This window comes from Pongo pygmaeus, chromosome 10 (genome assembly GCF_028885625.2).
Source record: "Pongo pygmaeus isolate AG05252 chromosome 10, NHGRI_mPonPyg2-v2.0_pri, whole genome shotgun sequence".
NCBI classification, from domain to species: Eukaryota; Metazoa; Chordata; class Mammalia; order Primates; family Hominidae; genus Pongo; species Pongo pygmaeus.
In genome coordinates this window covers 45,673,043-45,686,401 of record NC_072383.2, presented here as the reverse complement: position 1 = coordinate 45,686,401, position 13,359 = coordinate 45,673,043, and the positions used below count along the sequence as shown (strand labels likewise).

General features: G+C 43.6%; 2 protein-coding genes across 18 annotated transcripts in view; one reads left to right on the top strand and one right to left on the bottom strand.

Moving 5' to 3' along the window:
* Positions 1 to 8,813, bottom strand: part of PFKM (phosphofructokinase, muscle) — a 40,846-nt gene extending 32,033 nt beyond the window's left edge. Inside the window, exons 1-3 of one of the 4 annotated variants that reach the window (XM_054443079.1) lie at positions 8,318 to 8,518; positions 6,671 to 6,761; positions 5,932 to 6,054 (exon numbers count right to left, since the gene is read on the bottom strand). In XM_054443079.1, the coding sequence (XP_054299054.1) occupies positions 5,932 to 6,054; positions 6,671 to 6,761; positions 8,318 to 8,518 (415 nt within the window). Of the gene's footprint in view, positions 1 to 5,931; positions 6,055 to 6,670; positions 6,762 to 7,816; positions 8,014 to 8,317; positions 8,519 to 8,708 lie in introns of those variants that run through there. The other 3 variants (XM_054443080.1, XM_054443081.1, XM_054443084.2) reach the window with 3 other exon arrangements.
* The window catches only part of SENP1 (SUMO specific peptidase 1), a 63,140-nt gene continuing 56,709 nt past the window's right edge, over positions 6,929 to 13,359 (top strand). For 2 of the 14 annotated variants that reach the window (XM_054443092.2, XM_063672710.1), the window contains exons 1-2: positions 8,572 to 8,671; positions 12,605 to 12,652. In XM_054443092.2, coding sequence (XP_054299067.1) covers positions 12,649 to 12,652 — 4 coding nt within the window. In that variant the 5' untranslated portion in view covers positions 8,572 to 8,671; positions 12,605 to 12,648. The other 12 variants (XM_063672705.1, XM_054443086.2, XM_063672711.1 and 9 more) reach the window with 10 other exon arrangements.

Genomic DNA, 13,359 nt, shown 5'->3' with positions numbered 1-13,359 from the left:
CAGTTCCCTGAGGCGATCCCCAGTGGAACTATCCGGTTGATTCCCCAGATATAGCTAGGCGAGATTACATGGTTTCCTGCCTAGTTGAAGGGCTTAAAAAGGCAGCTTACAAAGGTGTTAATTATGACAAACTTAAAGAAACTACCCGAGGTAAAGAACCCAGCCCAGTTCATGGCCGGCTTAGCAGCAACCCTTAGACGCTTTACCGCCCTAGACCCAGAGAGGCCAGAAGGCCACCTTATTCTTAATAAGCATTTTATCACCCAGTCAGCTCCTGACATTACAAAAATCTTCAAAAATTAGATTCCGGCCCTCAAACCCCACAACAGGACTCAATTAACCTTGCCTTCAAGGTGTACAATAATAGAGTAGAGGCAACGTATTTCTGAGTTGCAATTACTTGCCTCCACTGTGAGAGAAACCCCAGCCACATCTCCAGTACACAAGATCTTCACAATGCCTGAACCGCAGCGGCTAGGTGTTCCTCCAGGATCGCCTCCCCCAGGATCTTGCTTCAAGTGCCGGAAATCTGGCCACTGGGCCAACGAATGCCTGCAGCCCGGTATTCCTCCTAAGCCATGTCCCATCTGTGCGGGACCCCACTGGAAATCGGACTGTCCAACTCGCCCGGCGGCCACTCCCAGATCCCCTGGAACTCTGGCCCAAGGCTCTCTGATTGACTCCTTCCCAGATCTTCTCAGCTTAGCAGCTGAAGACTGACGCTGCCCAATTGCCTCGGAAGCCTCCTGGACCATCACAGACACTTTAGGTAACTCTTACAGTGGAGGGTAAGTCCGTCCCCTTCTTAATCAATATGGAGGCTACCCACTCCATGTTACCTTCTTTTCAAAGGCCTGCTTCCCTCGCCTCCATAACTGTTGTGGGTATTGACGGCCAGGCTTCTAGACCCCTTAAAACTCCCCAACTCTTGTGCCAACTTGGAGAATACTCTTTTAAGCACTCCTTTTTAGTTATCCCCACCTGCCCAGTTCCCTTGTTAGGTCAAGGCATTTTAACTAAATTATCTGCTTCCCTGATGATTCCTGGGCTATAGCCACACCTCATTGCCACCTTTTTTCCCAGTTCAAAGTCTCCTTCACATCCTCTCCTTGTATCTCCCCACCTTAAACCACAAGTATAGGACGCCTCTACTCCCTCCTTGGTGACCAATCATGCACCCCTTACCAGCCCATTAAAACCTAATCACCCTTACCCCACTCAACGCCAATATCCCATCCCGCAGCACGCTTTAAAAGGATTAAAGCCTGTTATCACTCGCCTGTTACAGCATGGCCTTTTAAAGCCTATAAACTCTCCTTACAATTCCCCCATTTTACCTGTCCAAAAACTGGACAAGTCTTACAGGTTAGTTCAGGATCTGCGCCTTATCAACCAAATTGTCTTGCCTATCCACCCCATGGTGCCAAAGGCATATACTCTCCTAACCTCAATACCTCCCTCCACAACCTCTCCATAACCCATTATTCTGTTGTGGATCTCAAACATGCTTTCTTTACTATTGCTTTGCACCCTTCATCCCAGCCTCACTTCACTTTCACTTGGACTGACCCTGACACCCATCAGGCTCAGCAAATTACCTGGGCTGTACTGCCACAAGGCTTCACGGACAGCCCCCATTACTTCACTCAAGCCCAAATTTCTTCCTCATCCATTACCTATCTCGACATAATTCTTCATGAAAACACACATGCTCTGCTGATCGTGTCTGGCAAATCTCCTAAACCCCAATCCCTTCTACAAAACAACAACTCCTTTCCTTCCTAGGCATGGTTAGGTACTTCCACCTTTGGATACCTAGTTTTACCATCCTGACTAAACCATTACATAAACTCACAAAAGCAAACCTAGCTGACCCCACAGATCCTAAATCCTTTTGCCGCTCCTTTCTGTTCCTTAAAAACAGCCCTAGAAGCTGCCCCCACACTAGCTCTCCCTAACTCATCCCAACCCTTTTCATTACACACAGCCAAAGTGCAGGGCTGTGCGGTCGGAGTTCTTACACAAGCCAGGACTGCACCCTGTAGCCTTTTTATCCAAACAACCTGACCTTACTGTTTTAGCCTAGCCATGATGCCTCTGTGCAGTGGCTGCCGCTGCCCTAATACTTTTAGAGGCAAAATCACAAACTATGTGATTTCAAAATCACAAACTATGCTCAATTCACTCTCTACAGCTCTCATAACTTCCAAAATCTATTTTCTTCCTCCCACCTGATGCATATACTTTCTGCTCCCTGGCTCCTTCAGCTATACTCACTCTTTGTTGAGTATGCCACAATTACCACTGTTCCTGGCCCAGACTTCCATCCGGCCTCCCACATTATTCCGGATACCACACCTGACCCCCATGACTGTATCTCTCTGATCCACCTGATATTCACTCCATTTCCCCATGTTTCCTTCTTTCCTGTTCCTCACCCTGATCACACTTGGTTTATTGATGGCAGTTCCACCAGGCCTAATCGCCACTCACCAGCAAAGGCAGGCTATGCTATAGTATCTTCCACATCTATCATTGAGGCCACTGCTCTGCCCCCCTCCACTACCTCTCAGCAAGCCGAACTCATTGTCTTAACTTGAGCCCTCACTCTTGCAAAGGGACTACGCATCAATATTTATACTGACTCTAAATATGCCTTCCATATCCTGCACCACCGTGCTGTTATGTAGGCAGAAAGGTTTCCTCACTACGCAAACGTTCTCCATCATTAATGCCTCTTTAATAAAAACTCTTCTCAAGGCTGCTTTACTTCCAAAGGAAGGTACAGAGGATCAGAAGGGCAGCAGGGGGCATGGGCAATGCTGGTGATAGATGGCCTAGATGAAGTGAAAAATATGATAGAAAGGTCTTATCTTCTAGGGAGAAGCTGTGACACAAGGAGCAAATGGGTGAAGCACCACTCCTTTGGAATGCTTCCCCCATTTTCAGGTCACTAGAAGTAGTCTTGAGAGTCACTAGTTACCTAGGCAGGTTGCCCATCATCGAAGTCTTTATACACAGGAGAGGCTTTATGTCTAGTGGGCAGTTGGATCTGCTGGATCAGAGCCTGGACCACAAAGGTCCCTGCTACCCCTGAGCTTTTGTCCTGGAAGTAGTTGTCCCACGCTCTTACCTATCTTGAAATGCTAACCACCTTTCTTTGAAAAGCCTAGGGATCAGGACATAGGAGTAAAGTCTACAGCCTAGGTGACTCACACCCTTGTTATGCCCCAGTGTAGGATCAAGTGGCTTTCTTATGCCAGGAGCTGATCCTCTATGGGCCAGACACACACACACAGCCTGCCTCATTATAGTACAGGCAGAGCTGCTTATACTGATGGGCAAGATGTTGGAAAAAACAGCAGCTGCTTCCCTGCCAGGTAACAGACAAGAAAGAAATATATTCCATTTTTCTTAAGGACTAGAGCACAGAATCTCCATATACAACTGCACTTAGAACAAGGAGCAGAACACCCTGGAGGGAGTCCCTGTGAATTTCTTGCGCTGGCATAAGTGGAAAGACATCAGGCCAGGGGTTTTTTATGTTTGGGCACCAGTAGCTCTGCGTTCATCTCTGTTGTTTGACGACATGAGTTCCTCACCATTTCACTGGTGCCCTATAGTGATGCATTGCCTAGAGGTGAGAAATGGAGCAAGGCAGTGGCATCCATCTCATTAGAGCAGATAACTACCCTCGTACCTCTCCAATCCATCCTCCACCCAGGAGCCAGAAAGATGTTTTAAAATGCGATATGATCCTATCATTCTTCAGTGATTTCCCAGAGCTCAAAAGTGTCCATAAGACCTAGAAGGCACTGCACAATCTGGCTCTTACACCACCTGTACAGTTCACTCTCCCGCTATTCCTCCTATCATCAAGTCACATTGGCCCATTCTACTCTTTCCCGTTTCACAGCCTATTGTCCCCTTTTCTGGAAAGCTCTTCTCTCTTTGCCTGGCTAATGCATATTCATCCCTCAGGCCTTCCTGAGAAAGGTTTTTCTGACTTCTCAGGCCATATTACATCCCCTGTTTTATCCTCTGATTACATGGTGTTATTTTCCTTCATTGCACTAACACCATTCTAGTTATATAACCATGTGTGTGATTGTGCAATTACTGTTTTAGTCCCACAAGACTATAAACTTCATGAGAGCAGACAATGTACCTGTTTTGTTTACTACTTTATTCCCAGTGCCAAGTACAGTACCTGACATAGTATGTGCTCAACAAATTCTCTTGGAAGGAAGTCAAAGAAGGAGGAAGAGTAGGAGGGAAGGAGGAAGGGGAGAGGAAAGGATGAGGAAGGAAACAGGGAGGCAGGCAGAAGAGGAGAAATGGAGGCCTTATTGGTGCTGGGAAAATATTGGATTTCCTTTCTCTAGTAGGAAAGCTGAAAGGGTTAAGAGTGGCCACTTACCTGAGCCACACAGACCCCAGGATTTAAAGGCAGAAGTTGAACATCAGAATTTTGTCCATGAGACAATGCTGAGTTCAAACCACAGAAGCAGGTCCAAATGAATCATCAGAGCAAAGGGAGTCTGAGGTGAGTATTAGGTACACCAGAGCAAAGGGAGAATGAAAAAAGCAGGAAAGATGAGGGCAAATAAGAAATAATCTGTACAAATTCAATAAACAATAGGAAAAAGCCATCAGCTGGGTTTATTTCTTGCTGCTTTCTATGCAGGGGCAAAGAAGTCGGATTAAAGGGATGTAGACCACAAACAGTTGCAAAAGGAAGAAAAGAAAAAAGGAAAGAAAAGAAAAAGAAAGGAAAGAAGAAAGAAGGAAGGGAGGGAGGGAGGGAGAGAGGGAGGAAGGAAGGAAGGAAAAGAAAAGCTGGATCTGAGCAGTCAGCTGGCTCTTCCCTTCCCTACATCTCTATGGCATCTTATTTTGAACCAAAGTTATCTTGAACCCTACATCTCTATGGCATCTTATTTTGAACCAATTCAACATTTTGAACCAAAATTATTAAGTTCTTAACTCACACATTGTTCCATATTATCTCCCCTCCTTAATCATAAGCTCCTAGGGAACAGGGAAAGTGTCTATTTCATTTTCTCATTTCCTACAGAGTCTAGCCCAATGATTTCAAAGTGAGTGCTCAAAAATATGGCTAAATACTGATATATATTTCATAAGTGCTAGGAGTTGTTACTTTAATGAAATTATTAACTTTCCGAGGAAAACCTTTTAGTCCTGAGTTCCTTCTGAAAATATAAGAGAGTTGGGCTAAATAATCGCTAAGGCATTTCCAAACTGTAAGCTATTGGGGCAATGGCAAGGATATGTCTTATACATATGTTTTATAACCTATCATTTCTAGTATATTATTGGGCAAATAGCGGGAACTCAATAAAGGTTTCCAGTGAATTGACTCCAATATAGATGTATTTAAATTGAGATGAAACACATAGATGTATTTCTGAAGCTTCATATAAATTGCCTGTGAATTGAACATTATTTAAAATATGCATGAGAAATCTATTATTAAATGGTTTCCTAAGATGAAAAATTTTTACAATATTTAGAATCATTTTGTAAAATAATAACTCGTTTACTCGACTTAAGTTTCATATATTTATATATCAAGGATGCTGACAATAGGATAAACCAGATTAGTAGTTTACAGTTATGAGCCAAGTGATTGAATATTGACCAAATTAAGTTATTCTGCATAGAGAGAAGTGTCCGTTTCCCTACAATTTCCCAGATGATCCATCCCCACCTCTCTCCCTTCTTCCTTTCCCTCCCCATCCCTCTTTCTCTTTCTCTCTCTGTTTCACACACACACACAGACTTTCCCCCTTGGGTCTTAACTTATATTTCAGCTTTAGTAGGTCTACCCTGATTTATAATACTATGCATACAACTTTCACTTTCCCATATTCCTTTGAACATTTCTCACCGTTGACCCACATGCCTCACCAGTTTTGAAAACAGGTATGCTTCCCACGGTGTCTGGATCATCCATAGCATCCAGACTCTTCAAGATGTCTGTCTTTGGTGGTGGCTTTGGTATGAGCATGCTGGAAGTAGAAGCTTCCCCAGCTGAGAAACAATAGCTTTAGGTCACCCTCAAGGTGGGATTCAGGGAAGGGAGTGTTCCTTACTCCCTTTCATTTTCCCTATGACTCTGAGCTGTCCAGGGCTTTCTTTCCAAAAATCCAGTGAAAAATTAGAGACGCGATGTACCTCAAAAAGATTCTATTCCCTTGACATACATGGGGGAAAAGCAGAACATATAACTAGATACTTTGAGGTGGGTGGATGAGAAGGCCATTTTTCCTTAGGGCTTGATTTATCTGATAGTTTTGGAGTGTCAGTTATAATGACAATAAAGATTCCCACAGATGAGCCCAGACTGGTCGAAGTAATTCACATAACAACACAATAATGATCAGCTCATGGGATAAATTTGGTTCCCCCCTCAACTCTCAAGTCCTCCTTATCTGCCTGGTGTCTATCACAACAAACCAGGTCAAAATCTTACCTGGAAAATACACGACTCAGTGAGCAATATTTTATCAAAGTGAGAATGTGATAAACCAGGTCAGTTGACCCCTAAAATCCGTATTTACACTAGAAAGCCTCACATCCTGTATTTAGACTTCTTGTGAGAGAACCCATTCTCTGTCACTAGAGTATGATCAGGAGACAATGGTACCTGTTCTCTGAGGAGTCCTGACTAACTGGCGAGATTGAATCACACACATGAAAAATTTCAGATGAAACTCGTCTTTATGCATGGCTGCCTCCTAGAAATAGAGACAGAGTTTAATCCAAACGAACAGAGCTGTGAAATAAGATGTCAGTGACTGACATGGACCACCTACACTCATTACTACTGGGCCTCAGGACTTGACAATATAATATAAAAGTATCAGCATATGAGGCAATACAAATAATCTACTGTGATGTATTTGACAGGGCAGGATCCGCTGAACTCAGCAAGCTGCTGAGAGTATCAGAAAGGCTGGGGGCCTCCAGAAACTGCCCTTCTTTAAGTCTGAGCTTAGACTGTGCCTGTGGCTGTGATCTGGGTGTAAAGGACCTATTAAGGGGGCATTTCTCTAAGACTTCTACGGGGTCTGGGTCCAGAGGCCTGCCAAGCTGAGGTGCTTGACAAAAAGCCTGAATGAACAAACATATTTCTTCCCATTATGTTCTCTTAGAAAGTATGGCAGATTCCAGGTTAATCAATGTGTCCCAGGAACAACAAAGCCCTTCAGAGGTCAGAGGTGATTCCTGGGTCCTTTTCTATCTCTACCTAGTAAAGCAGATCTCTCGTGGGCTCCCAAAAGCTTTCCTCACAGCTCTGCCTGTTTCAAATTCCTCCAGAGTTCTGGAAGTTTCTACATCTTGCCAGAGTCTAGCCTAATCCGTCCTCAAGTTGCTTTTTTCTTTTTTTTGGTTTTTTTGTTTGCTGAATGGTCCATCAAGTATGAGGTGGTGCAGAGTACAGGACTGCAAGTTAAGAAACTTGTTTCCTAGTCCTAGATGGGCCGTGCACTTAAAATCTTTGGGAAATCACTTCACTTCTTTGAACCTGGTAAGACTAAAATATCTCCAATAACCTCTACAAGCACTAACGTTCTGTGATTCTCAATAAAACACGAGATAGCCTGAGATCGATTTAGATCTCAGGTCCCTATCTGTCGGGGGAAGCCACAGGTTTCCGCAGATTTAGGGCCACCGCGAAAAGCTGCCATGGAAACTGGAACGCAAGCAAAACTCGCCTTGCGGAACCAGAAGGCGGCGGGTAAAGGAGCAGAGGGAACAGAGAAAAGCATAGGACGAAGGGCTCACTAACAGTATTCCGAGTACGAGAAAGCGAAAAAGCCCAGACTGAAAAGGGTACTGAGAAATTACGACTAGTCTTAAATGCTCCCTTCACTTCTCGGGCCTCGCCACACCGCGCAGGCGCCCCACTGGTCCTTAACTCTGTTCTTTGACCTCCTGCCCCAGCCCCCTCCTCTGCAGCCACCTAGCGACTCTTCCGGTGCTGTGAAGGCGGTTCCGGTTCGCGGCGGTTCCCGGGTTTTGCGTTCCGCGCCCGGCCGGAAACCCCTTCGCATGGCAGCCGGTTCCGGTTCGGTGAGTGGCGGCGGGAAGCTGGGGGAGGGGTGAGGATGGAGGGAGCCTGGTCCAGGAGACTGTGTCGGACCCGGTCCGCCGGCCCGGACTGGACTGGGCGGAAGCGGGGAGCACTGTGGGGCCGGCGCCTTTTCCTCTGCCCCGCCCCCTGGGACCACCTCCCCTCCCCCCTGCTGTCCGGTGGCCGCGCTGTGGCCGCCGGTGGCCGTTAGGCTACCTGAGGCCGCTCCTTCTGGTCTGTCTCTCCTGGGCCGCGGAGAGACCGTCTCCCTGCCGTTACAGCAGGCCCCATCCCAGCGCCCAGCCGTACTTGGGGAAAGGCCGGTTGCGATTCCGGGGCTTTCCCGCCAGAGCAGGGTCTTCTCTGGGGAGAGCTGTTTTCACCGGGAAGCTCGGCTTTCTGTGGTACCGGCTTCATCTCCCGCCTTCCTTGAGACCCGAGTGATATTTCTTGACTACTTCTGCGTCTCACGTAAACATTTCTCCAACTCTCCTACTTTGTGGTTTCTCCCTGAGATGTGATATCGCTAGTGCCACCACCAGAAAGAAACGTCTGGACCCTCCTGCTCAGGTTATGAAAATCCCCTTAACTGCCACAATTTGCTTACCTGGCTCATCGCCTCCCGGTAATTCCCTTGAACCGTCTCTTTCTTGGTGTACCCTAACGTGATCTCTGGATGTATGCCCCGTTTCTCTTTCCTTGAGCTTGGTGATTTCTGTTTATCGGTGCCTGTGCAGTATTTCCACTATCTGGTTGGCAATAACTTGCTCCTTTATCACTTTCAAGTCAGCCTTGTTAAAGTCATTTTACTTCGTATTTGGTACACTTATTATATTTGGAGTGGTGGTGATTCTTGTAATATTCATATAAAGCCTTTTATCTACTACCAACTATTTGACTGAGGGTCTTTGTTATAATTGGTTATTCTGGATGGATTAGATCACATCATCTCCTAAATCTTTATTCTTCATAAAAATAATTTGTGTTAAGGACTCATGTTGAAATACAGATTACCCTGACTTTGAAATTACAGTTACAGTGCAACTTTAAGCATCTCTATAAGCATGATCCCTTAACCTACTTCCAGTTTACACTCTACCACCCTTTATTTTTCCTCTCTAGTCACTTTTAGGAAGGCTTATTCATTTTTAACTGACTTCAATTAATTATCCCAACTGCAAAGATGGTCTTCATATCACTCATCTAATGAGTTGTCTAGAGGGAGTGGATGGGTACAAAAACAGGTTCTACTACTTCTGGCTGAGGGAATGCAGTTGTTGACTTGCATTGTGGCTTTGGAACTCTGTCCTTTTCTTCCCAGCTTCTACCTCTTCTATCAGTTGTACCAGCTCTACTGTCTTGCGGTACCTGTTTATGGATCTGGCTTTCCCTACTAGACAGTGAGCTTCTCAGTGGCAGGGACCCTTTCTTAATGCACGTAGTCGGTGCACAGTAAATGAATGTGTATGAAAGAATTTGAATACTTAGGGTTTACGGCGTTAGAGTGTTAAGGTGTTTAAGGTGTTAGAGTCTGATTGGGAGAGATTACATGTAAAAATAGAGGGGAAGAACTAACCTCAGACACATGACGATATAGTACAAACTATTTTACACATAATTGTTTTTCAGAACTTGGAAAAGGGTGATTTCACATGATTGCTTTCACACCCTTCTTATATCATAAATTGTTCTAACCACATCTTGGTCCTGGATAAAGCTAACATTGCGTCTCTCTCTCTCTCTCTCTCCCTCCCTCTGTCTCTCTCTCTCTCTCCCTCTGTCTCTCTCTCTCTCTATATATATATATACATATATTTTTTTTTCTTCTTTTTTTAGACGGAGTCTTGCTCTGTCACCCAGGCTGGAGTGCAATGGCATGGTCTTGGCTCACTGCAACCTCTGCCTCCCGGGTTCAAGCGATTCTCCTGCCTCAGCCTCCCGAGTAGCTGGGATTATAGGTGCCTGCCACCACACCTGGCTAATTTTTGTATTTTTGGTAGAGACAGGGTTTCACTGTGTTAGCCAGGCCGGTCTTGAACTGCTGACCTCGTGATCCGCCCACCTTGGCCTCCCAAAGTTCTGGGATTACAGGTGTGAGCCACTGTGCCCAGCCTCAATATATATTTTCTAGTAACTTCCTTGCAGCCCTAAACATTGTCTTTCATAATCCCCTCTTTGCATATGTGTAAGGTTATAAATGTTTCACCGCAGTTGTCAAGACTGTGATCTTTTTTGTTCTTTCAGATTTCCCATTATCTTGTGTTCCACTACTAACCTGACTTCATCTGAATATCTGTAACAGCTTACGTTCTTTCAGTAAATTACATGACCAGTGTATACTAGGAAATGAATCATTAGAATCATTTTTTTTGAAAAGAAAACATTTTTACAGTTGCATGAATTTGGTGGCATCAGAGGTTCCAGATCCAACATTTTCATGGAGAATCTTGGGGTAAAATATTCATTCTCCCAATGTAACTGCAAGTGGCTAAAAGAATGTACCATAAGCACACTGAAGTAGCTGGATGTATTTGTATTAAAATATAAATGTGGGGTTTTAATTATTTAAAATTATAAATCAGTGTGGATTCCCCAGGGTTAGTGAGGGATTACTTTTAAATTGCCAGTGTGTATGAATCTTTGAGGTTGTGTTAAAGGATTTGAAGTTGTATAATGTTTGAAATGTGCATTTGCCCTGGAGTCAGAATACATGGATTCTTGTCTTCTTTTTGCCCCATCTGTGTGATTTCAGGCTAGTCACTTAACCTCTCTGTATATAATCGATAAAATTCTTTGAATTTCTAGCTTCCTTTTCTCTTCACATCTATTTCAACAAGGATAGATGCAAGGAAATTAACGGGATTATTCTATTGGGCACCAAGCTTTTAAGTTGGCACTCTTCTTAATAGTAATTTTAAAAAGGCTAGTAATGACAATTATGAAGCAACTTTAAAATGTCAAAAAAGTGTTGCTAATGTATTGGTTGATAAGATTTTTTCCCCCTTAATGTGGAACCCAAGGGAGTCTACTCTATTAAAGAAGAAAGAAGGGGAAAGAATAACCTAAAGAATTTTTAGGAAAGAAGCTTTTTAAGTTGAGCATTTGGAAATATATTTGAAGCCTAAATCTAAGGCTTAAATTCTTTAGGGATCCTTCCTGGCAAGACTAGATAATCAGATAATTACTCTGCTTAGTCTATAGCTATGCCAAGAAAACTTTTTTTTTTTTTTTTGAGATGGAGTCTCGCCCTATCGCCCAGGCTGGAGTGCAGTGGCGTGGTCTCGTATGCCAAGAAAACTTTAAGCTGCCTTCCTTTGTGTGACTTTCATTATTGTGACCACAAAGAATGCCTATTATCATCATCCAGCCTCATGAATACATTGAAGCCCTAGTATTGCTATGTGGTTGGTGAAGTGCTTAATATTTTTTAAAAATATGGTTATAAGATTATAAATATATATAGGTGTGACTATTACCATCCCTAGTAGCCTCCTCCTCTTGGAAATCTGCCAAGACCATATGTGCCAAGGATATGTTTATTAACCTAGTTCCAAGCAGTTTGGTTGTGTTTTTGTTTTTGTTTTTTTTTTATTTTGAGACAGAGTCTTGCTCTGTTGCCCAGGCTGGAGTGCAGTGGTATGATCTCGGCTTACTGCAGCCTCTGCTTTCTGGGTTCAAGCAATTCTTCTGTCTCAGCCTCCTGAGTAGCTGGGATTACAGGCACGCACCACCACAGCTGGCTAATTGTTGTATTTTTAGTAGAGACAGGTTTTCACCATGTTGGCCAGGCTGGCCTCCAACTCCTGACCTCAAGTGATCTGCCCTCCTCGGCCTCCCAAAGTGTTGGGATTACAGGCGTGAGCCACTGCACCCGGCCAGCAGTTTGGTTTTTAACATCTTTATTTTGTGGAAAAAGTGGATACATCAGAGGAGTCAGTAATTTTTATATAGGCAAAGGGGCTTTGGTTTGTAGCAGTTTGATTGATGATGTTGGGGGAAGTACTTTGTACTACTCCAGAGTAGTTCTTGATTGTCATTAGAGTATCAGGCTACTGAGTAAGACATGGAAGAAAAGTCTTAATAGGACCATCGCAAAGTCTGTCACTTGTTTATGAAGTGATTTAGCATGAGGTAATAGAACAATGGATTGGGAAGAATTTCTAGGTTATAATTTCGGTGTAGTTGCTAACATTATGACTTTATGCAAACCACTCAGTCTCTTAAGGGTTGGTGCTCCCAACTTGTTTCTTGCTTTAATATTCTATGATTCTGTGCATAGTCTGTAATTGCTGTTTAATGTAGCACAGGTTGCAGAAACGTTTGGAAGTACCTCAAGCTAGTTTTAGTTTTTACTCTTTTCCCATCAAGTCAACTCTTTACCACCTTAGATTTTTCTCCACTAAGAACACAAACAAATGTCACTTCTAGTGGCTGCACCTTCTAAAATTAAGTGAAGTAGGTGTTTCAGTATGTAATTTTTCTGTTTTGTGTCTTCTTTTATAGGACTTTGTATCTTTGCTAAAGTCAGTGATGTGAAAAGACTTGAAATGGGTAAGACTAACTAGTTGTTGAATCCTTTTAGCTACTCTCATTGGTTAAGCTGTAGTGAAAGAATGGGTTTTCCTAACATTTTCAGTATTTGTATCTTTGTGCTTAATAATAATTTTAAGAGAAATTTTAGTCCTAATTTTGTAATACTATATACCAAACAAAATTATTATTATTACTATTTTTGAAACGTAGTCTTGCTCTGTCACCCAGGCTAGAGTGCAGTAGCACAATCTCAGCTCACTGCAACCTCTGTCTCCTGGGTTCAAGCAATTCTCCTGCCTCAGCCTCCCAAGTAGCTGGGATTACAGGCATGTGCCACCACGTCCGGCTGATTTTCGTATTTTTAGTAGAGACGGGGTTTCGCCATGTTGGCCAGGCTGGTCTCAAACTCCTGACCTCAGGTGATCCGCCCACCTCAGCCTCTCAAAGTGCTGGGATTACAGGCATGAGCCACCGTGCCCAGCCCACATAATTATCTTTTGGTTAGGACATTGTTTATATGCTCATTTAGGAGTATGATCTCATTGATTGTATTGGAAAAGCCAAGTATACCCTAGCAAACATTTACTGTGTACTAGACCCTGTTCTAAGTATTTAAAATATATTAGTTCATTTAATCCTTATAACCATCTTACAAGGGTTCCTAATAGTACCTACCAAGTAGGTTACTGTTATTATCCCTATTATATCACAAGGAAACTGAGACA